General features: G+C 39.4%; 1 protein-coding gene across 1 annotated transcript in view; it reads right to left on the bottom strand.

Annotated features, from left to right (window-relative positions):
* Nucleotides 1–23,891, bottom strand: part of LOC108793369 (erythrocyte membrane protein band 4.2-like) — a 33,232-nt gene that overhangs the window by 3,888 nt on the left and 5,453 nt on the right. Inside the window, exons 2-14 of the mRNA XM_018564292.1 lie at nt 21,092–21,277; nt 19,171–19,404; nt 15,380–15,498; nt 14,533–14,661; nt 14,281–14,443; nt 11,591–11,729; nt 10,147–10,250; nt 8,784–9,029; nt 7,594–7,884; nt 6,744–6,910; nt 5,824–5,957; nt 4,404–4,564; nt 2,194–2,469 (exon numbers count right to left, since the gene is read on the bottom strand). Of these exons, the coding sequence (XP_018419794.1) occupies nt 2,194–2,469; nt 4,404–4,564; nt 5,824–5,957; nt 6,744–6,910; nt 7,594–7,884; nt 8,784–9,029; nt 10,147–10,250; nt 11,591–11,729; nt 14,281–14,443; nt 14,533–14,661; nt 15,380–15,498; nt 19,171–19,404; nt 21,092–21,277 (2,349 nt within the window). The remainder of the gene's footprint in view (nt 1–2,193; nt 2,470–4,403; nt 4,565–5,823; nt 5,958–6,743; nt 6,911–7,593; nt 7,885–8,783; nt 9,030–10,146; nt 10,251–11,590; nt 11,730–14,280; nt 14,444–14,532; nt 14,662–15,379; nt 15,499–19,170; nt 19,405–21,091; nt 21,278–23,891) is intronic.

Below are 23,891 nucleotides of genomic sequence, written 5' to 3'. Positions count from 1 at the left end.
TAGCCTATAACTGTGTTCAATTCACAAATCAATGAAATGTAGCATGTTAAATTGTTGGCAGGCAAAGACAATTCCAACTGTATATATATTTATATTCAGAGCATGATCATAATTGGTTGCCAGCTGTAAAGAAATTCTTTGAAGATAAATAAGGTTGTCTGTTAGACTAGCTCTCTCCTGTGATAGACTATACCTTCAATGCAAATTAGTAAACTAAACATAAGATTTTAGCCCATCACAGGAGTAAGCTTGGAGCGGTGACCACTTTACAACACACACACAGGGACCATGGGGAACAAAAGTAGCCACCCTCCAGAAGGAATGACAGTGTCAGCACCAATTCAGAAATGATTTGAGGATCTACAGCCAAGTGATACACAAATAATATACATTTTTATTAATAGTTAAGGTACTTGAAATGCATTTTTAAGATTTAACTCCTGAGTTTAGACAGAAGACATCTAGCATTTGCAGAACTTCAAAAATGGCAGCTCAAATAGTTCTCTCACGATAGGTGTACTTTAAATCACTTCTATTGGATATCTGTATATTGGGGAATGTGATTTGCCTCCTTGCTTAATGACTGTTAAGGGCTTAGTTCTGATTGCAGTGACAATAAAGAGCAGTGAAGCACAGCAGTTGTGTAGCACTACTAAGTAGAAAGAAAAAATTGCCAATGTATTGAACAATTAAGGCTGCTCCAAGACCATCCAAAGATCTTGTGAGCACTGCCTTATGTCTGTAAGAGGCTTTCAGAATGAGGGGCAGGGGAACGGGGTGTCAAATTAGCCAAGGTTTAGCATATGGTTGAGGTTAGCTTTCATTTATCAGTCCTTGCAGTAAACAGACATCCATGTTATCACACTGTTTGACTGCTGCAGCATTTCTATATCACACAGAATAATATATCCATGAACCCCTTTTTTAAAAGCCATGCTTCCTAGTCTTATGCAGGTTTTAAAGCCCTGCTAAAGAGGGACTTAAGCAACCCCCATAACGCATTGCTGGAACATCTTGTGTTACTCTGACTAATAAATTTACAATTCTAAACTCAACAACAATTACTGTGGTGCTCACCTTTTTTTTATCGTTTTGGGTAGAGTAGAGAGAGAGATTAGAACCCTAGAACAGGTTTATATTGTTGTCTGTGTCCTTATTAGGGAGATCCGCCTTCTCGATTTGTCCTGGTGACTATTATCACAGAAAGTGAAGAAAATCCCAAATTTTAGGTTGTCAGCAGAACAGGACTAAATGGGAAATCTTCCAATGTGGACACTAGTTCTAGTTACCCTGCTGACCTACAGGGATTTCCCTCTCCTCAGAAAGTGCCATTTTCCTGCCGATACATCAGCGCATCCCTGCTTTCTCTCCTCCCCGCTGGGCGCTGCTTTGTGTCCCAGCAGGGAGGAGAGAAACTGTGACAGCCGGCCGAGCGCTGCGGGAGGAGAGCGCTGTGACTGGCCGTCGTCTCTCCTCATACACCGCTCACCCTCCTGTCACAGTCCGGCAGAGCAATGTGTGGGCGGAGACAGCCCGCACTGTCACAGGAGGCTGAGCTCTCCTCCCTGCACCGCTGGCTCAGCCTACAATTTTGTTTTTACTTTGGTTTCGTTTCTGTTTTAAAATTTCCATTTCGGTGCACCTCTAACTAAAACCCTCTAACCAAATCTAAAAAAAAAAGTTCTGCTTTAAAGAAAAACTCCAGACAAATCAAAAACGTACCCTTGCAATGGAGCTACCATACACTGCAAGGGTTAGGTGCTTGTTTTGTCTAGGGGGCTCAAATAAAGCTACTCACCTGATCCTTGGTCCAGCGGGCTCCCTCCAGGCTGCTAGACCAATCCCCACAGCCCCTTCTCCCCTGGCTCCAGAAATCTAAGGACTGCTGATGTCATCACATCTAAATAAGGACCATTGGCCTGCATTAGATGTGAGGACATCAAGAGACATTCCAAAATCAGGAGCAGAAGGGGAGAGAGGATTAGGCAAGTACATCTATCTTATTTGAGCCCCTTAGACAAAACATGCACTTAACCCTTGCAGTGCAGGGGTAGCCCCATTGCAAAGGTACATTTTTGATTTTCCTTGAGTTCTTTTTTAACTACTTTGACAGGTTTCACAATGATATTTTCATACTGTACCAATAGTCAGGTATAGCTTATGACAATGTCATGCAGGTTTTTGTTTAATTACCTTTTTTTGCCTGGAGAGACACATCAAAGCTTTCTTGCCAGAAATGTATGCTACCATTTCCATCCTCATCAACATATTCTGCAGTAAGATAAACATAAAGGGATTTCTGTGCTTCGCTTTTATTGGAGACTTCCAGTGAAAAAGGGATGTCGTGTCCATAATAAGCCACACCTTCTGTGTGAATGCTGAGGCTGATGGGAGTGCCGGACTCTGCGTCTTCTGCAGAATTAGAGCTTTCTGCGAATTTTTTGAATACCTCCCAGTGATGGACGGACCCTGTCAATAATAAAAGCATTTGCTGAGTTATCTTTATAGTGGTGCAATTTCAATTTTATAATTATACTTATGTACATATGTGCATACATTTTAGGTTACAATCTAAAAGTGCTCAGCCTAATTTATACTTTGTTTTCTCAAATTTAAAAAAGCAATCTGTCACAAATCTGGGCTATTCGGAATGAGCATATAAGGACATAATGCATAAACAGAGGTTTAGGAAAATGATTAGTAGATCCCGGGAAATGGGCAGCTGAAGTTATTTAGAAATCTCGATCCAGGTTGTGCTTGATCATTCCTCTCAGGTCTCGTTATTAATTAGTGAGTCTTCCCATCACTAGAGTAAGCAATAGGGTGGCTTGAAAGTCATGAAAGGGAATGGCCATTGTCAGGTTCTACAAGAAAAGTTGGGATTCACATACAACTTTAGGTGACTTTAGGCTCATTTTGAAATGACTTGAGCTATACAAAACAGTTCAATAGATTTCCTTGTACTAGTAATTATGCATTATCTATACAAGCCCATATTTTCACAATCTATTCTCAGATATTCTCTGATATTTTGTTTTAAAACCCTTGTTGTATATCCTTTCTTTTTTGGGGAAAAAAGAACACTCCTTCTGATAGACGTGATTAATCATAGTAACATAGTTAGTCAGCATTAAAAAGACTTAAGTACATCCAGTTCAACCAAAAGACAAGAATAAATTAATTAATTAAAAACCTCACATCCATTAATTAAAAACTTCACATCCTAATTAAAGTACCCTAGACCCACAGTTGGTCTAAGGGAAGGCAGAGAACCCTTATAAAGCATCGTCCAATGTTCTCCAACAGGGAAAAACTTCCTTCCCGATCCCCTAAGGCAATAAGATACTTCCTGGATCAACAATCTTCAGTGTTATTACTTGTTGATATTAACAGCCAGGTATATCCTATGCATTTAGAAGCACCTCCAATTATTCAATCTGCAGAGGTGGTTACAACTAGCTCCTGTGGAATTCTATTTCATATTTTCACAGCTTTTACTGTAAAGAAGCCTTTCTGTATACAGAGATATAACCTCTTTTCCTTCAGCCACAAATAGCACCCATTTGTCATTTGCAATGGCCCTAAAGTGAACAACTTTGCACCCAGTTAACTTTATAGACTATTATGTATTTATTACATTTAATATTGAATTACTGTTTTATGTATTTATAAAAATTGATCATATCCCCACTTGAAGTGTAAGTAAACCCTGATATTAAATGTGCCTTATTTGTTCCCTTTTAGTCTAATAAATAAACCATTGAAAGTGTTTTATTTTATCTGTTTGATAAGTACAAAAAATACCTGTTGATCCTGCCAGAAAACTTGTCAGGTGATAACTTTCTGTGCTCTCTGCCTGCACTGCACTGTTATTGGTTTTATTGTTCTGAGGTCTACAGGACCATTCCCATCTGTGTTATGGGCAAGAGGACATAGAAAGGTCCCGGTAATCAGGTCCAATTTCCATTGTCCTGATACAGCAGTGTTGTCCTTCTAGGATCGAAAGGATGCTACTGGCAGAATCACCCAAAAAAAAAAGGAAAAACATGCATTCACTACATCTAACTGCAATATTTTAGTGGTAAACTGCAATATTTTAGTTTTTTTCATTTAGGATTAAGATACCCTTCATTCACCTCTTTTCAAGGCCAAAAAAAATCCAGTTCAATTAATCTTTTCTCATGCCAGAGGTAGGTCAAGCTCTTTATTAATTCAGCTGCCCTTTACCTGTAAGTTCCACAACATCCTTCTTGTGAGCTGCTGCAAAAGTGAACTGCCTAGGATAAGTTCTTACTAGTGCTTTGTACAAGGGGAAGGTTATGTCTCTCTGTCTATACCTCAAGAGGCACAAAGTTAATTTGCCAATCTTAGAAGCCTTCCACGCAGTACCCCAATTAACTTACATTCTTCAACATTGCTGGGTAACACCTCCAGATTCTGGAAGCTGGTGATGAGCCCCAGCTTGTCACTCTGCATCTGCACACACAGTCTTCTGTCTCCCGATTGTGTTGGAGTGAAGGTAAGTGGGTAGATCAAGTCGCCCTCTGGAAGAACATCATTACATCTGAAAGAAGCAGTGGAAAATCAGTAGGCCCCATGCCATCCATAACATATATGCTTAATATATACATTTGAGTAGGGAATTGTTAAAACTCTTACAAGTTTTTGTTTTTTTGCTGTTTGCAGTTTCCTTTGCCATAGTTGATGGCTCTGTTCCCACCTACCTAGGAGTTCTGGTTGTTCATATCTACCTGGAGATGTTCACACTTTACCTGTTATACTCTCCATAGTATACAATACATTCAAAACACAACATGAAAGTTTGGAAGCCCCTCAAATGTATGTGACATGCATACAAACCTGGGTCATCAAGTTATTTTGGAACTAGAATCCCTAAGGGCCCATTTACACCAATTGCGGTGCTTTCCAGAGCAGTAGCTGCTGGCACGCACAACAATTGCCTGTATTTCGGTCCAGTTCGAACGCAAAAAAAGAGCATGCAGCATATTTTTTCCGTTCGAACTGGACCGGAACGCAGGCAATGTTTTGCCATACGTCCGATCGCACTGGACTTCAATGCACCGCAACGCCCCTTCCCACCCCAACAAAAAGGGGGAAGTTTAGTGTGCAATGGCTTTGTGTTCCAGCAGCTTCTGCTCTGGAACGCACCGCAATTGGTGTGAATGGGCTCTCTAATACAAATAAACTCTAAAGTGATTTAAAGTACACCTATCATGAGAGAACTATGTGAGCTGCCATTTTTGAAGTTCTACAAATGCTAGATGTCTGGCTGTATCTGACATACCGTAGGTTAAGCATGCAGCAAATGAACATCTGAAAACCATATTTACTTATCTCTATATTTGTTCACACTTATTCTGTATCAGGCAGACCACATGCTTTTCTCATGACATATAAACTTCCACTGTCAACTAAACCATTCTGAATGAGCAATGTTTTTGCACTTTCTGGCAGTGAAGGAGCTTGCCGCCACCCTCCCAACCATACAAATTCTTATTGAAGGAGGCAGACCATCATAGTGATTGGCCAATAGGAACGTAGGAAAGGGAGCAGGTAAGCGTGGCAGAGGGGAATAAGGGCTCCTGCAGGTATGTGGTGTCTGCACCTTATAACTGCCAGCAACTCTAATTTTGTAAGTTGGCAGAGTCGGTTTATGTTATTCCTAAGCACTGCACCAGTTTGTAGTTGCACACTTTTCCTGATTGCCAATGGCAAATATTATGTGGTAGCCAGCAAGAGGCAGAAGAGTTAGAAAAACATGTATATTATATAATAAAAGGGACTGTTATACTTAAAATGTACCTGTATATCCTTTCCTTATATAGAAGTCCTTTGCCTGTTGCTCTTATCACAATTTTCTTCAAGGTCTCCTTGAGAGGATTGGTTAAAGTCAACATTGCAGTGACTGGCTGAAACTCCACAGCAACCTTTGGAATCTGCACACAGTAAAGACAGATCTAATCAGAGCTGGTGATGAATGTGAGCTTAGGGTTACATCGTTCAGTTGTCACCATGGAAAGTTGTCAACCGAATGGATATCCAATATTTCAAATAGAAAAATACCTGTGGACAGTTCTTGAGAGTACAATATGCAATGTAAATATATTGATACATTTTCAACACTGTCAATACACTGTTTGGTCAAAAGGTTTTGGACACGTGACCATCACAACTGGTCAACAGTATGTGGATACCCCTTCAAATAATTGAGTTCAGGTGTTTCCAACAAAGTGTACTTTTAATGCTACAGCATACCAGAACATTTTAGACAATTGTGCACTTCCAACCTGCTGGCAACAATTTGTGGAAGACTCTTTTCAGTTTCTCTATGACTGTGCCCTTGTAAACACAGTCTGTGCATAAAGACATGGTTTGGTATGAAACAACTTAAGCGGCCTGAACAGAGCCTTGACCTCAACCCAACTGATCACTCATGGGATGAATCAGAGAGCCGATTAAGAGCCAGGTCTTCTTGTCCAATATTGGTACCAAAACTCACAGTCCCTTTTTTGGCCGAATGGGCATATTTACTTATAGAAAAATTGCAAACTTTTGTGAAAAGCCTTTATTACCATCAACTATATAATGTAAGGGACTACCTAAATCCACTCTATTCAAATCCAGTCAGGTAGACCCCTGTGCTACATATTTGGTAGAAAATCTAAGGAAGATTCTACAATTACATTGTATAGGGTGTGGTTAGCAGCATAGTACTTTAATACCTGTATCATTAGATTTGGTTTGCAGATAGTCACATCTTGTTCAGCCAAGGCAAAGCTGCTGGTGTGGTCTTTTGGTTCCTTTACTAGAGCAGTCACTCTCAGCAGGTTATTGTCCAGCAGAACCGTCTCATACAGCGAGGGATCAATCCGTCCAGAGACACTTCTCTCTGCAATTGCACAGACAGATCAGTTAGGGTTCTTAGCAATAGTATGACATTTCTGAATAAAGTGTGCCTGGGCATTACGGCACTCAGAGGTGCTCCCACAGCAGTAGGGAAGGGAGTTCTAAATTTTTGCTGTTCTGACCGTAAAGAACCCTCTTCACATTTATAGATTGAACCTCCTTTCCTCCAACCTTAAATTGTGGCCCCTTGTCCTCATCTAGGACCTAACATTAAACAAGCTGTCCTCAGCTTTACAGTCACCATTGATTAACTTGTAGATAACAATCATGTCTCCTCTTAGGCACCTTTTATTCAAGGTAAACAAGTTTAATTTACTTAATCCTTCCTCCTAGCTGAGATTCACAGATGGTAGGGAACTCCAAGCTTATCTTACCTGGAGTTGGAGTTTCTAAAAATGTTTTAATTTGAGATTCTAAGGTTTAGACTTAAAGGTAAATTTTACAATAAGAATTCAAAATATGTGCTCAGTCTTATAGGAGGAGGAAGGCGGAAACATGGCCAGGAAGCTATTTTCAATTCACATTTTGTAATCATGTGGTACAGTGAAGATAATGTAAGAATGTGAGCAGGCACCTGGGGGTAAGGTCCCCTTTAATTGTCCATTTTGTTCTACATGTTATCTATAACGTACTATATGGTTTTTATTCCTAAAAAATTATAATTACCTTCCCCTGAAGTAAGATGGAAATAGAACTTCTCACTCCAGAACTGAGCTCCAGTTATGCCGTAGTCATGTACAGGCTGGGCACCAATAACCAGCTCCAGGTCCGTTTCCTCTTCACTCACATTGGTCACTGTCACACTGACACTAATATAATTTCCAGACAGTTGACCACTCTGGGGTATAATTGATACTAGGAAGGGACTCAGGAGCATAGGATTGTCCTCACTGGGTTGCTCAGTTTTCAGCATTAGCAGTTTGGCTCTCTGAACAGCTTCATATTCCTCCTGACAACCTGTTTGGGATGACATGAGCATTGGGATCATGGTTAGGTATGACATACAATAACATCTTTACAAGACTGCAATCAGGATAAAAATGACCAATACTCTTCTATAGCATAAGGATAGGGGTATTACCTGTTACTTGTTTTGGTTATTTTTTTGGCAGATATACTCACCTGATTCTCAGTCCTATGGTGGTCAGCCCTCCGCTCAAGCTATGGAATTTCCCTCACGTCTAATGCAGGTGATGACATCAGCAGTCCTTAGACCACCGAAGCCCAAGGAAGAAGTGGCTGCGGGGACTGGTCTAGCAGCTCAGAGGGAGCTGGTGGGACCGAGGATCAGATGAGTAAATCTGTTTTATTTGAGCCCCCTAGACATAATGAGCACTTAACTCTTTTATGTCACATGATATATGTGGAAATGTTTATCAAGCCAATATTTTAGGAATAAATACACTAAAATGGATTTTAGAGCACAGATACAGAATATAATACCCAATTTGTTTGTAAAATATAAAAGATGGGGTCACATCAAGTAAAAAGATACCAAAAATGTCAAATAGATACTAAACATTTCAAGCCTTAAAATTGTGTGTGTCTGTGAAATCACAAAAAACTAAAATACCCAAAATTGCTCATAGGCGATGCTTTTCGCACGTAGACGCACCTAACGCATGTTTGACTTTGTGTGTACGGGGTACACTGCTAATTGTTCGAAAATGTTAGTATGAGTTTATACATTCAAATCTATCTATAGTGTCTCAGCCCACTATCTAATTTTGTGATCTTGCCACAAATGTGAAAGATTCACTGTAACATGTATCAAGTGCCAACAAGCATATGTGCTCCAACAATATAAACCTGTGTCTGATTTATCTCTGGCTTGATAAAAATTAGATCTTTATTACCCTTTGGGTGCTTGTATTCATAGGTGAGATCATCTTCAAGGTTGCATGCCACACTCTTTGTGACCATTCCATCACCGACGTGTCTTGTGCTGCTGAAAGCCTTCTTGAAAAATCCATCTGAGTTTCGCACCCAAGTCACGGTATCTGTGACCACTTTGGCATAGATGAGCTTCGTATCATAATTTAAGTCTACAAAGCCTTCCCTGATGGCTCTCACTGGGGCAGGACCATCACAATATAGGGCTCCTGGAATCAAAGCACCTTCGTTAGATAAGGAGATCTTTACTTAAAAGCTATACTTATAACCTTATTTACATTAACCACCTCTCTGATTATTTTTAAAATCAATATAATGTCCTCTTGGCCACCCTGACCTCCTCTCATATGGGGCACCTACCATCATGTAGGTTTAAAGTTTACCTCCAGCCTAAATAATATAGATTGCAATGACAACAGTCAAAGGTGGCATTTCCCCCCACTTTGGGACAATCAGGCACTCACCTAATTTTGTGCTTCTTGGATTGGAAATTAAGGGAAATCTCTCCTACAGGGACAAAGACAGCAATAAACACTAGAAGACTTTCTAACCCTTCCTCACTCTATCCAAAAACTAAAAAAAGTTTTGGCTGGAGTTCTACTTTGATAACAGATGTGATTTGATCAGATGAAAGGAAAGAGAAATATGGTCACATGGTTGATGGGCCATATAAAAAAAACTCAATGGAAAGAAAACCAGTCTGCAGATAAAGACCAACTGCAGCCAGAATGTATCGATTTGGGAGAAAGTGGGAAGGTCTTGGAACATATGACTGTGTCTCTGTTGATATTTCTCTTTAAGATTTTATAGCCTGATCATTGCCCCTTTGGGGGGGATTACCAATTACCTGCTCTGTATGATGCCTCCATTAAATAGTCAGTAAGTGGGGACATTTCCCTGTCTTCCTGTTCTGTCTGACACCTCTCACACAGGAAATTCTCCCAAATGTGGACACAGACTGCAATAAAAAGCTTATAGAGGTTCTAACCTTTCTATACTATAAAAAATGTGAAAAGGTAAAATAAGTTTGGCAAGAGTTGGACTTTAATTTAAAAACTGAAGAAAGATTTCAAACTGATAATTATAATTTATAATGTTCACTACCAATAGTTATAAAGACAATGTTGGGAAATCAGGCTGAAATTGAAAGGAAGGAACTTTACACCCATTTCTAGAAAAATCTAATAAAATATATATACAGTACACTGTGTATAAAAAAATATGTAAAAAATATGACAGTATATATACTGTATAATATACGTATGATATAATCATTCACTTTCACTGATACATTCAGTAAGGGTCATAATATAGTTGGCAGGTTACCGTTGTATTTCAGCTGTGCAGTGGCATCAAGAACCTGCCAGCCACCAAATCCCTTAAAGAGATCTTTTCTCTCCATCCAGCATTCATTCCATACATGGAAGTGCCTGCAACACAATATTATGAAGTGAGATATACGAAATAGTTTAGCAGAGTCAGGTTTGAAGCAGAAATAAGGGACATCTATCATTTATAAGTAAACTATTACCATTTTTGCCATTGGTTTTTGTAGTATCAAAATTCTTTGTATCAGAAATTCATTTTACTCCTTTACAAAGGGGATAATTTGAGAAATAAATTTGCACTTGTGATGAGTTTTAAGCTTCCTTAGTTTTGAGATGATACCCGTAATGTTATTGAAAATCTGGCTGTTTTACAATGCTCATTATGAGTGAATCACGCTGGTTTACCTTCTCGCCCCCTCCCTCAGCACCCTTGGACCAAAGTGTGGTCCTAGGCAGCAACTGTCATTATTGCATCCTACACCAGCCCAGCAACAAAACATGTACATGTACAAGTGCAATCCAGCTCAGGTTGAACGATAGCATCTTCGCCTTGGGTGCCAAAGGACATTTTCCTAGCACAGTAATTAATAATGACGCTAGCTTTAAACAGGCTTATCAATATGAAAGTGAACTGGAAAGGGACCAAAATTTGCTTCTGCCATTCTGCAGGGAAATTGGGATTGCTATGGATTGGCACATTATGCTGTGAAAATTACTTTTGGTAAGCCAATTTGCTTATCACTGAACCGATGCATTTGCGGCATCTATTAATACTTAAAAGAATAGTCCACCAAACAAATACTGCTGCAGGTCCCACTCCTCCACTGGCTTTACACCTGTTGTGGACTCCAAGGGGGAGGTCTGTGACCGGGGCATTTGGTTTTACCAACAGCTGTATTTCTTGTGCTGCATTCTCTGCAAAGTAAGATATCTTAAAAACCCTACAGTGACTAATATCTATGGCAGGAAGATGCACATGGGAACCTTGTTATAGAAATCCCACCACAGAAACTCCACTATATGGAAATTTGTGGACATCAGACGATTACACCTATTTGAACTTTTTGCCATCCCAGTCCAAAACAATGGGAATTAATATGGATTTGATCCCCCCTACCTTTGCCACTAAAACATTCTCCACTCTTCTGGGAAGGCTTTCCACAAGCTTTTGGAGTGTGTTTGTGGGAATATATACCCATTTAAGCAACAGAGCATTTGCATGTTCAACCTGGGTGACCCATTATCATCCTACAATCAATATACTGTACATGATGGTAGGTTAGTTGTCTTACACCAAGAATAAGCCCTAAGCTGCAAATAGAGTTATATTCTCTGTAAAATACTAATGTGATGGCGCTATATAAATCAATTAAATAAATGATGTGTTGGGAAGGAATTGAGAATTCATTTTTATGTTGTCATACTTTTCTAGAGTTCCTTACCATATGCTGTCAAGCCTAGATCTGTGAATCCTTGCCCCATTCTCATTGTAATACACATCCTTCCGCAGACTTTCTTCTGTGTTATGAGCTGAGTTGTAATTTGTGACAATCCGAGTTGGTATCCCCAGGCAGCGCAATACTGCAGAAAATTGCGAGATTCATGTTCAATGTTCAAAGTTAGGTAAATAATACTGGTACAATCTATACACTGTAGTGGTGACCATACATTCCTACTTCAGACTCTCTCTGGATTTTGTTTGATCTTTCTGGATGGACCTGTCTCCCACATTGGTGTATTTTTTCTCTTTTCCTTTCCTCTTAGTGCCCTTAATCCTTTCCTCCTTTCCATCTAAACATATGGCCTATACCAAACAGGTATATAATTTGGCTTAATATATTCTCTTCAGCCACTGATCTATGACTAATTCTCCTTCACTTTTTGACAGGTCAAATTATGTTTCCTGACTCATTCCCTTTGTTCTTGTGTCTTCCCTTATTCATCCATTTAGTGTTTATTAAACCTATCCTCCACGACCACTAACCAGCCATATTTTCCAGACTTCAGACTTTTGAACATCTGTGTAAATTCACATTTGAATCTGTAAGACATAGCCTGTAAAGGTACCTAAGGACTAGTTTGAAAATAACAGTATTCAAGAAGATGTGTACAAGCTGTATTCTCATTTCTGTTGTATCTTGTTTTTTTGATGTATGTTTACGTATCATGGCAGAAATCGTGAAATTTTGGTATTGATATTGAAAATATGACTGATCATGCCAAAAAACTGTCTTTAATTTAAGGATAGTGATCATATGAAGCCATTTATTATCACATAGTTGTTTGGCCTCTTTTTAAATCATAATGATAACAGGAATAATCCAAATGGCCCTGATCAAAAGTTTACATACCCTAGAATGTTTGGCCTTGTTACAGACACACAAGGTGACACACATAGGTTAAAAGAACAATTAAAGGTTAATTTGCCACATCTGTGGCTTTTAAAATTGCAATTATTGTCTGTGTATAAATAGTCAATGAGTTTATTAGCTCTCATGAGGCTGCACTGAGCAGGCTAGATACTGAGCCAAGGGAGCAGAAAAGAACTGTCAAAAGACCTGCGTAACAAGGCAATGGGACTTTATAAACATGGAGAAGGATATACAAAGATATAAAAAGCCTTGAAAATGCCAGTCAGTACTGTTCAATCACTTATTAAGAAGTGGAAAATTCAGCGATCTCTTGATACCAAGCCAAGATTACAACCACAACTGCCAGAAGAATTGTTCGGTATACAAAGAAAAACCCACAGGAACCTCAGGAGAAATACAGGCTGCTCTGGAAAAAGACGGTGTGGTTGTTTCATGGAGCACAATACAACAATACTTCAACAAAAATGAGCTTCATAGTCGAGTTTCTTTAAAAATGGTACATACTGTATATTACTAATTCTTCAAGGGTATGCAAACCTTTGAGCACAAAAGTAAAATGATTTTTCAGACACACAGATACAGTATATATTTACTAATAATAAAATATGTGGAAACAATAGAGTGAAATATAGAGACAGCTGGTTAAATAAGGCTGTATCTTCCCTAGGAACAATATAATTCAAATAGTTCACATTGCTATGCTAAAGCCAACTGTCATGCCTTATGTTTAAGATTCCCTTTTGTCTTCAGTAGGTATGGCGGGGGTCAGTGATTGGAATAATAAGTGTCGTCTTCCTGAGATCAATGGTCGCTTTGATATGCTAGAAAATGGCCATCTGGCTGTACGCTCAGGTGGTGATTTGGGACCGTCAGGGCCGTTGTTGACTCAGGAAGATGATAATGTAATAAGACTGGTCTCAGAGACAGAATGGAGCCGAACATAAAATTATGTCCATTGTTTATAAGCTTCAATCAAGCTTCAGTTGCCATCCAATCACTGTCATGAGAAATATATGATTGGTTTCTTTGGATCAATCATGGATTCCTTATGTGAGTGAATGGGAGCAAGTAGGATAAAGATGGATAGGTAGAGGCCTTCAGACCGGACTTCACTGAGGAACTGTGACCAGAGGGCTTTACTGGAATAGAAGGACAACACTAAGTCAAGACAAGGAGCCATTTTCCTGAGAACATTAATCTACACAAAGTCCCATTCAATAAGGAATGTGTATACCTGTAACAACCAAAGCTAAGTGACTTTTGTGTATCCTCCTATAGAAACCATTGCATGTGTTAGGGAAAGGTGTAGTGTAAGCATGTGTATGTCTGTATTGTAGCAGTCTGTATTTTGTATTGTTTTTAGATGTAACTAAGTAGTTTATGCATGTAACATTTTTGTATAGTAAAAGTACATTATATACTACTTCTGGGTCAGTTTTCTTGGTTTTACTACAAGAAGCAGATAAAAAATAGCTGTAAATGTTTGCAAAACACAATTGTCCAGATAAATCTCTATTCAACATGGGGTTGGGGGACAGTAAAAAAAATAGCCAATGCATTTTGGGGGTTTACACACATACCCTCTTAATCAGGGCTTCCTCCTGGTATTTATCAGCAGTTAAAATTATATATATAAAATTGAACACCAAAAGAAGGATTGGAGTGTAGGACATATCACTACTGAGGAAGACACAGAGAGAAGTTCTGTGGAAGATCAGAGAGAGTGAGGGTGGCAGAGAGAGGGTAGACACTCGTTATACCTGTACACAGCACTGCTGCAAACACCCAGTGTTGTCCATATACTGTCTGACTCCCTTTTTGGAACCACTGGCGCAGCACTGGGATACTGCTTATCCATTTATAGGACAGTATTTCATTCCCACACATGAAGGCAACTCTGTCTTCATCATCCTTTTGGCCAATCTGCACACAATATATAAACATATAGTGATGAAAACTATTTTACTAGCATGAATATGAAAGTTAGGAACCAATCTTCTTAAGTTTCTCACCATGTCGCCTATCATCTGGCAGATGTAGACAGGATCATTTCTCTTGATGTAGTGCTTTTCTGGTGTTTCCTGATAGCGTGGGTTTGTGTCCAGGAGCCAAATGCATATTTCAGGTATGTCCTCCTCAAACTGTAAATTAAATTTACCAGATTCAGCTCAGCATCAGTGCAAGAGAAAGGGTAGTAGCCAAAAATACATTTAGCATCTAAAGCTGAATTTACAAGGAGGCACCTATGGGCTTGAGCCTTGGACAAAGGGAGAAAGGTGGCACCACCAGTTAAAACATTCACAGTTTTTCTTTGCATTTTCCCTCCATGTTTGACTTGACCCAACTGCACGGATTAGCAGGTACCTATATAATGCCCACCATGTGTCCCTGACTGCAGTCCCACTCTGATTGATGTTTAAATAATGAAGTATCTCTACTCAGGACCAAGTCCAGTTCTCTCCTGATAAGACTTGAACTTGAAACTATCTTTTTTTTTCTTCTGAATCTTTCTAGGTGGACATTAAGGTCACCAACCTGCATGTAAAAAAGGTGGCATGCTGCAATGACACACCTACCTAAACAAACTGTCAGGGCTGGAGCAGATGGCACGCTGCATTGACATACCTACCTGACCAAAATGCCAGGGCTGAGCATGATGGCATGCTTCATTGACACACCTACCTGACCAAAGTGCCAGGGCTGGGGCTGAGCATGATGGCATGCTGCATTGACACACCTACCTGACCAAAGTGCCAGGGCTGGGGCTGAGCATGATGGCATGATGCACTGACACACATACCTGACCAAAGTGCCAGGGCTGGGGCTGAGCATGATGGTATGCTGCATTGACACACCTACCTGACCAAAGTGCCAAGGCTGGGGCTGAGCATGACTTTCTGTGCCAAGATAGATAATGCCATCTTCACTGAGGACATACTCTCGCCTTTCAGCTTCATTGTGCAGGTACACAGGATCATCTAACATACCAAAAGACCATAAAAAGTTTAAACTGAGTTCAGTGTTTAAAAGGGAAACAATATTTTTTGTTATAGAAAACCCGACTTGAGAGAAACACTGGGTTGGGTGAGAGACTCCAACAATTAATCAACTGTGCCTGATTAACTAATGGATATGAACTAGACTTGTGCGCCGTCAAAAATTTAGTTCAGTTTCGGAATATCCGTTATTTCGTATTTCGTAATTCGTGTCCGAAACTCAATTCGGATTCGTACGAAATACGAATTTTCGTTAGTTTCAGCACATTTTCGTAACTTTACGAACATTCGTTATGATGAAGTCAGAAAGCAAAATACCTTTGTTAATATTGGAGTTGATGAGTTTTTTTTAATTTTTTTTATTTTCAAAACGTTTTTTATTTTTTTCAATAAAGCAATAGGTGAACAACACACTCACACGAACATCATGCGTATATAAGAATGTAGACATAGGCATTGCTATACAACAGATAACATTTCAGCATACATGGTATACTTTCAGCAATCGCCTATCCATGTAGGAGAAAGTGGGGGAATGAAGTTGGTGGGAATCTCACCCTTGCGGTCAAGGTGGACCAGGAGAGGAAAAGATCAAGGGGGAGGCGTGATAGAGAAAAAAGAAGGAGATGGGGGGAGTAAAGTAGAGAGGGGGGGGGGGGGTTAGGGGAGTTGTGACGTTCGGTCGGGGGTGGGGGAGTTAGGGTAGTTGTGACGTTCGGTCCGTTTCACCAGCAGGTCAGCTGTGTACCTAGGAAAGGAGGAGTTCAGATTTCTAGAGGACCAAATGCCGAAATTTGAGAAATTATGGGAACCCTGGATAAGGCACTTCCTGCCACCAACCTTTGACCCACGCATAATGAGTTTTTTTTTATCCGAAATCCGAAATTCTGATCCGAAATCCGGAACGGAATTCGTATTTCGATTGGTTGACCAATCAGAGGTTTTCTCTTCTGCTGCTGAGAGTTGCATTACAATACAGGCAGGAAATAAGAAATTCCGTTAACGGATTTTCGTTCTGTTACGAACATTCGTTATATTGAAGTTAAAAAGCAAAATACCTCTGTTAATATTGGAGTCGATGCCGATGGTAGTTGTTTTTTTTATCCGAAATACGAAATTCCGGACCTGAATTTCGTATTTCGGATAAAAAAAATTACCATCAACTCCAATATATTAACAAAGGTATTTTGCTTTTTAACTTCAATATAACGAATGTTCGTAACAGAACGAAAATCCGTTAACGGAATTTCTTATTTCCTGCCTGTATTGTAATGCAACTCTCAGCAGCAGAAGAGAAAACCTCTGATTGGTCAACCAAACGAAATACGAATTCCGTTAACGGATTTCGGGTCCGAATTTCGGATTTCGGATAAAAAAACAAACTCATCAACTCCAATATTAACAAAGGTATTTTGCTTTTTAACTTCATCATAACGAATGTTCGTAACGGAACGGAATTCCGTCAACGGAATTTCGTATTTCCTGCCTGTATTGTAATGCAACTCTCAGCAGCAGCGGGTCCGTATTTCGGGTAAAAAAAAAAATCTTGTCATGTTGTTCAACCTCATTTACAGGGGTAATATTAGTTCCCGTTTCAAAGAAATTCGGATCCGAAATTCGTTAACGGAATTTCGTATTTCGGATATAATTCGGAAACTGCAATTCGGATTTCGGATGCTTCTGAATTTACGAAGTTCAGGAAAATTCGTACGAATTTCGATTCGTAACAAAACGAATCGCACATGTCTAATATGAACCTATGATCTCAGATTGGGGCCGCACAAACACGCAAGTCTTATATTCACAGGATTAATTATTCAGCCACAATGTGCAAAACATATATGCACATGCTATAGCATATATTTAGGGAATTTATGAAGAAGGGTGGCCTGCTATGGAATGTGCACTTCTCCAGCTTTTGACTGTACACCAGTTAATCTGTGATGCACCACATAAATGTGACATTTTCTAATATTTTTAAATCTATCAAACTGTTATTAGCATTTTTAAATACCATATAGAAACAAAGCTTTCAAGTGTGAATTTCTTTATCCCTTCGTCCTTCAAATCCTGCATTGTTTATTTAATACAGATATTTATACAGCGCTGACATGCTCTACATATTGTACATTCTCATAAATCTCTGCCCTTAAGGAACTTTTAAGGTCCCACTCCCTATCTCACATGTATACATACACATACTAGGGCCATTTTTGGCAGGAGCCAATACCCAACAGTCCATCTTTTTCTATTTGCAGACTCATTTCAAGCTGCCTGAATCCATTACTATGTCGAACTGTAAAATAATGAAGGGTATCTACTTTGGGGAGAGTCTTAGGAGAAAAGCCTTTCATCAGTCATGTACAGCATACGTTTTTCACCACTTCCCTACCAATGACGGGATTATACCATCACAATCGTTCAGTTCATTAACGACCGGTGACGGGATGATCCCGTCATGTGGTACAATGAGCGCTGGCCGGTGGAGGCACCAGCGCTCATTTAATTACTGCTGTTGATGGGTCCCTCAGGGTCAGAGACAGACCCTCAACAGTATATTAGGCGGTCACAGCACTTTGATCACAGAGATAGCTTATCATTATGATCACAGACTCATGGCAGCCACAGAGTCAGCAGCAGCTCACTGTGTTGTGCAACCATGAGCCAGCTGTGTGTTACAAACTGATACAAAGTATCTCCGAGGGAAAAACTGTATCAAAGCCCCTGTAAATAAAAAAATTACCCCTTAGTGCCCCTTGGTCAAAAAAAATACATTTAAACACAAAAAATAAAGTTTTTTAAATTGTTAAAAAAATATGTTAACATAAAAAAAAGGAAAAGAAAATCTAGTGCCTGATGAGGCTATTAAAGTTAGGAGACAAACATACCACATTCTAAAATTGTTCCACACTAAAATTGCATTTCACTCCATGTATTGTGTGACCTATAACTCCCAAAATACACTGAAATCCTAGACATATGATATACCCTATGAATCAGGACAACAGGACTTTTTGTTAGCTACACTAATTATTACTAATTATTTACACATTATTATTGCCAAAACTGATTTTTGTATTTTGTATAAATAAGATCAGAATTTATATATGCATATGTCACATCAAAATGAAGCCCATTTTGTCCTTGAAAGCTGGCTCCATGCTTTCTCGTCACCTAGTGACGAAGAAGCATGGGGACAGCTTCCCTGCTAAACGGGAAGCCGGGTGGCGAGTCTTTACACGCTGCCTGGCTTCCTGAATGGGACTTGCGGTACTCGGTATTCAGTATCAGCGAAAACCGGGAAAAAATAAAGGTACTCATACTCGATACCGAAATATCGGTATCGGTGTATCCCTAATGGAGACTATAGAGTACTGATTAAAGGTGTAGTTGCAATGTATGCGGAAGATGGAAATGATTGTTAAACAAACACATAGCAACAATGGAAAAATTGCCACGGTCCTCAGGAACGTAAACATTTTCTGAAGCTGTGGCACTAAGGGGTTAAACATTTAAGCAATATAAATGGGGATTAGGATCAGCTAATGACATCAAAATACAAATCAATGATCTGTTATTAGTCAAGGACTGGTTTTAACTTTATTTCAAACAGGACAGTGAAAAGGCTAAATATTGCCTTACACATAAACTTACCCTCACACCAAGGGTTAAAAAGCATCATGAACTCCCCCAAGTTTTCAATTACTCCACTGGAGATTTTGATTGACATTGTGTAGTATCCAATGATCGCATTCACTGGTGAGTTGACACACACTTTCCACAAGCCTTCTCTAAAATCAACGACCCGGGCACTCCATGTCTTCCTGTCACTAAGGCTGGATATAGGAAAACTGTTCTTAGTTCCATCCTGTTTTGAAGGTTTGGGACCTGAAAAGTGAAAATTTCAGTTAGCGTTTTTAAAGGATCATTTCCCCTAATACTGGTCAATTAAATCAGCCAATGGCTTTTGGCCTGTATCTCAAGCTGGCCATTATGTGTGGCCAGTTGGTCAAGCGATCAAACGTGCCATTTAATTTTTTGTTGAAATTGAAAAGCAATCGAAGACATAAAATGGTGGTTTTGATCGGCTGCAAGGAGATAAATTTGAAATGACCTCAATCAACACAGCAGAAAAATCAGATTGCTTCTGAGAACATTTTCATAGTTTCTTTTTCAATAGTTTCAACTGAAATTTTGCGCATTGAAAGGCACACTAGATCCATGCAAACCCTAATTCTGATGGTTGATCAAACTCATGGGTGGTAGATTGCTTAGTTTCTGGCAGTTACTTTGGATATTTGTGATTCCTGGTGGATTGAAAGTGGTTGAAATTAACCAGGTGTATGGCCAGCATAAGGAGCAATGGTACAGTGTCTCTCGATCAGTGTTGGACTGCTGCAGCAAATATGATGCCAAGTAAAGGTAGCCTTGCTCCTCTTACTGCATTGTTATTGCAAAACAAATAAAAAATACAATTACTTTAAATTTAGGAGAACAAATGTTGTTGCACTGTTCAATCCAAACCAATTTTGTTGGACCACTTTCAATCAGTCCAATAATAGTGTATTTTATAATGAAAGGGATATTTAAAGGGAAAATCAATACAATAAAAAAAATCACATGGCAGTAGGACAACTCGCATCCCCTCTGCTGCTCTTTCTAGATTGCATTCAGTAAATGTCCAAAAACCTAATTTTTCCCAGAGATTAAAAGCCCTCCAAGTGTACTGTAATTAGGGGAAGAAAAGTAGCCACCTTCCAGAAGGAAGAACAGTGTCAGCATCAATTCAAAGAGGATTTGAGGACCTAAAGCAGAGTGATACACAAATAAGATCATTTTTTTGATAATAGTTAAAGGAGAACTACAGGAGAGCTACAGCTCGCGGTATACTGAGACGCCACATTACACCGTGAGCTACTGCTTGCGGTATACGCCGCAGCTGAAGCGGATCCCGACAATTATGTCTGGATCCGCCCAGCTGCATGACTGACAGCTGGCTCTGCCTATCCAGAGGCAGAGCCAGCTGTACCCGTCCCCTCCCCCGTCCCATCCGCCAGTCAGCGTTGGCGGATCGGAGCGGGGAGGGGGGAATCTAGCCCCTCCCCTGTCATGGCAGAGAGCTGTGACAGGATCGAGAGGTGAGCGAACGCAGGTATCTGTTCGCTCACTTCTCGATCTACTGAGCCGACCTGTGACAGTCTCATTGTCACAGGTCGGCTAGAACTACGAGGTGAGTGAAAAGCACTCACCTCATAGTTCTCCTTTAAGGCACTCGAATGCATTTTTAATATTTACAGTAACTCCTGAGTTTAGTGTCACTTTAATATTGAAGTTTGACGTTCCCTTTTTATTAAACTCTATTGTGCATGTGAATTCTTCTGCCACTGCGCAGTGTTTTTCCAGCAAATACCTAGTAATCTTGTCAGTTCCTCTATCCTTTAGCAGATCTGGGCTGGTTTGGTCAGTTTGTTGATGGGAACTACAGGACGCAATGCCAACGTACGTCGTGCCTGTAGTGAGGATATTGTCCTTTGTCATTGCCCTCACATATCATTTAATCCAGGTTTTATCTCACCTGTTTTTACAATGAGACTGAATCTGCTCAGATCCTCCTGTCTTAGAGTTTGGTTTCGAAACTGTAATGTGATCATAAATTCCTGTCCCCGTCTTAGAAACAGGCGCGCCTCTGTGCTTAGGCCAATGGTACGATGTTCACTGTTGTTCCTTTTCACTTGGAGGTCACATCTTACAGGAGGGAGATCTGACATAAAGATAAAAACATATATTAGCCATCACAGATCTAAATTAATAATTGCACACCTTCCAGATTAGTTACAGCGAAAACAGTTAGAATTATTTAAAGGTATCTATGGTCAAAAACTAAAAATAAATGGGAATTTCTATATTAAATTTCCATAAGTTCTATCCCACCCCTAATAATCATATCCATCTAGAAGTTTGTAAATTGACTTATTGAAGATGTTCCTAGGATGTACTTCCTCTGTGCACTGACACAATTTCACTCAGCCCTGTGAATATGCACTCTCTCACAGAGCCTGCCTTGTGAACTACAACTACAACTCAACATCTGAACAATGTAACATCATCACTGCTTGCTGGAAGCAATGCATCATGGGATATGCAGTCTTGAGAAATAAAGCTTGCATCACATCAAGCAGAAGGAAAGACACAAAGCACCCTGGGAATCCAAGAAGTTGATGAAAGTGATGGGCAGGCAGAAGGCAGCACTCACTACATACAAGGGATTTTTTTGAGTAAGCTTTGACTGTATTGTCATAAACAACTATAGAATGTATTGCTAATAAAATGCTGTTGTTATAACAGGATAGTATATGCTGGGAGTTTACTTTAATCCTTTAAAGATGATATTTACTCATTATTTTGATGATGATGAGATTATACATATTCCATATTACACAATACACATACAGTATATCTAGCATCTTAGAGGATAACTGGGGTGAAAATGTTTAAATTCCTAACCCACTGCTATACTGTATGTGCAGAAAGCTCAGCAATGACAAGCCTTGGATAGTCAACAGGTTTGCAGATTTAATTTACATGCATAATCATCTTTGGTTTAAATAATTTCTTAGTAAAGGACAATATGCATGAAAAATGTTGTGTACCTGTACGTGGTTAATACATATATTTATAAAAACTGGAGCAGACAAATTTCTGGACAACCAATCATCTTCTCTCTTTCATTTTCAAACCTTAACTGAACAGACTGAAGAGAGAAGCTGATTAGTTGCCATGGGCAACTGCTCCAGTTTTGATCAATTTCCCCCATACAGTATACTGTATAATGATAGTGTTCAGTATATCAAATTGTTTTGTATTTTACATACCGTTATTTATATTTCTCTCCACTTGCACTGTGACAGTGACAGGGGTTGGGGGAAAATATAACAGGCCTGGGGTGCCAACAGTCACCTTTCATCCACAAGGATTATAACTTAGGCCCCGTTCACACCAGGGCAGTTCAGTCGCATGGGTTTGTTCATACATTCCTACGGGGACTGTTCATGCAATCGCGTGACTCTGCACATTCCGAACCGCCTGCTGCCCAAAATGCACCCTGAGCTACTTATTCATGCTGATCAGTGCATTTTCCATATATATTGCAATGGAAATGCGCTGATTAGCGCGTGTTTAGTTGCGTTTCAACGCTGAAACGCGATTAAAAACACCCAAAAAGCCCTTTCAAAAATTGTGAGGAAACCGCTCTGAAACCACACTGAATCTCTTCCACCCTGGTGTGAGTGGGCCTCAAAGTGGAAAGTGACCCACCAATTTAATGGTTTTCCAAAACAGTTACTTACAAGGCATATCAACTGTCAAGGTTGTCAGTGTGCTTATTTCAGCTCATGCCTTCCATTGGCTAGTGTCATAGCTGATCACATGCGCATCACCATGGCAACTGGAATTCAAATATATGCTAAGATGGTACCTTCCTTGGCTGTAAAGCATGGGTAGGAAAACCAGCTGTGGTGAAACTACAAATCCCATTAGGCATCTGCCTCTGGAAATCATGGCTGTGCCTGTCAGTCTTGCAATGCCTCATGGGATTTGTAGTTGCACCACTGGTGGAGGGCTGGAGTTTGGCTACCCCTGCTGTAAAAGATAAGAGGTTGTAGTTCTGCTTTTAAAACAAAAATTGTTGCTGCAGCTGCAAAAGCCCCCTGGCAGTTTCATAGTTTGTACCACCCCCTATCACTGTCTGCTGGATAGCTTGGTCTGCATGAAAAAGGGCAGAAAAATATAAATAAGCGTGTACAATAACAAAAAAGCAATTCATGTACTGAATAATATCATCATATCAACTGTCAGTCATTTTGGTATCACCCCTCCAATATATTGACTTCATAGAGTGACTATAGAGTATACACTATATATGCTATATACTATGGAGACTATAGAGTACTGACTATATAGACTATAGAATACATAGAGTATAGAGACTATAGAGTATATTGACTATATAGACTATAGTGTATAGAATATAGAGACTATAGGGTATTGACTATATAGACTATAAAGTATATTGACTATATAGACTATAGAGTATATAGCTTGTATAGACTATTTGCTATATAGACTATAGAATATATAGAGTATAGAAACTATAGATTATAGACTATAGAATATATTAAGTATATAGACTATAGACTATTGAGTAATGACCATGAAGGCTATAGAGTATATATATACATATATAGTATATTGACTATATAGACGATAGAGTATAGAATATAGAGACTATAGGGTATTGACCACAAAGACTTTAGAGTATAGACTATATAGACTATAGAGTGTATAGAGTGTATAGACTATAGGGTATTGACAATATA

The sequence above is a fragment of the Nanorana parkeri genome, unplaced genomic scaffold (assembly GCF_000935625.1).
Source record: "Nanorana parkeri isolate BGI_ZX_2015 unplaced genomic scaffold, ASM93562v1 scaffold743, whole genome shotgun sequence".
In the NCBI taxonomy this organism is placed as follows: domain Eukaryota; kingdom Metazoa; phylum Chordata; class Amphibia; order Anura; family Dicroglossidae; genus Nanorana; species Nanorana parkeri.
Note: the sequence above shows the minus strand (reverse complement) of the source record. Positions and strands in the feature narration are given on the sequence as shown.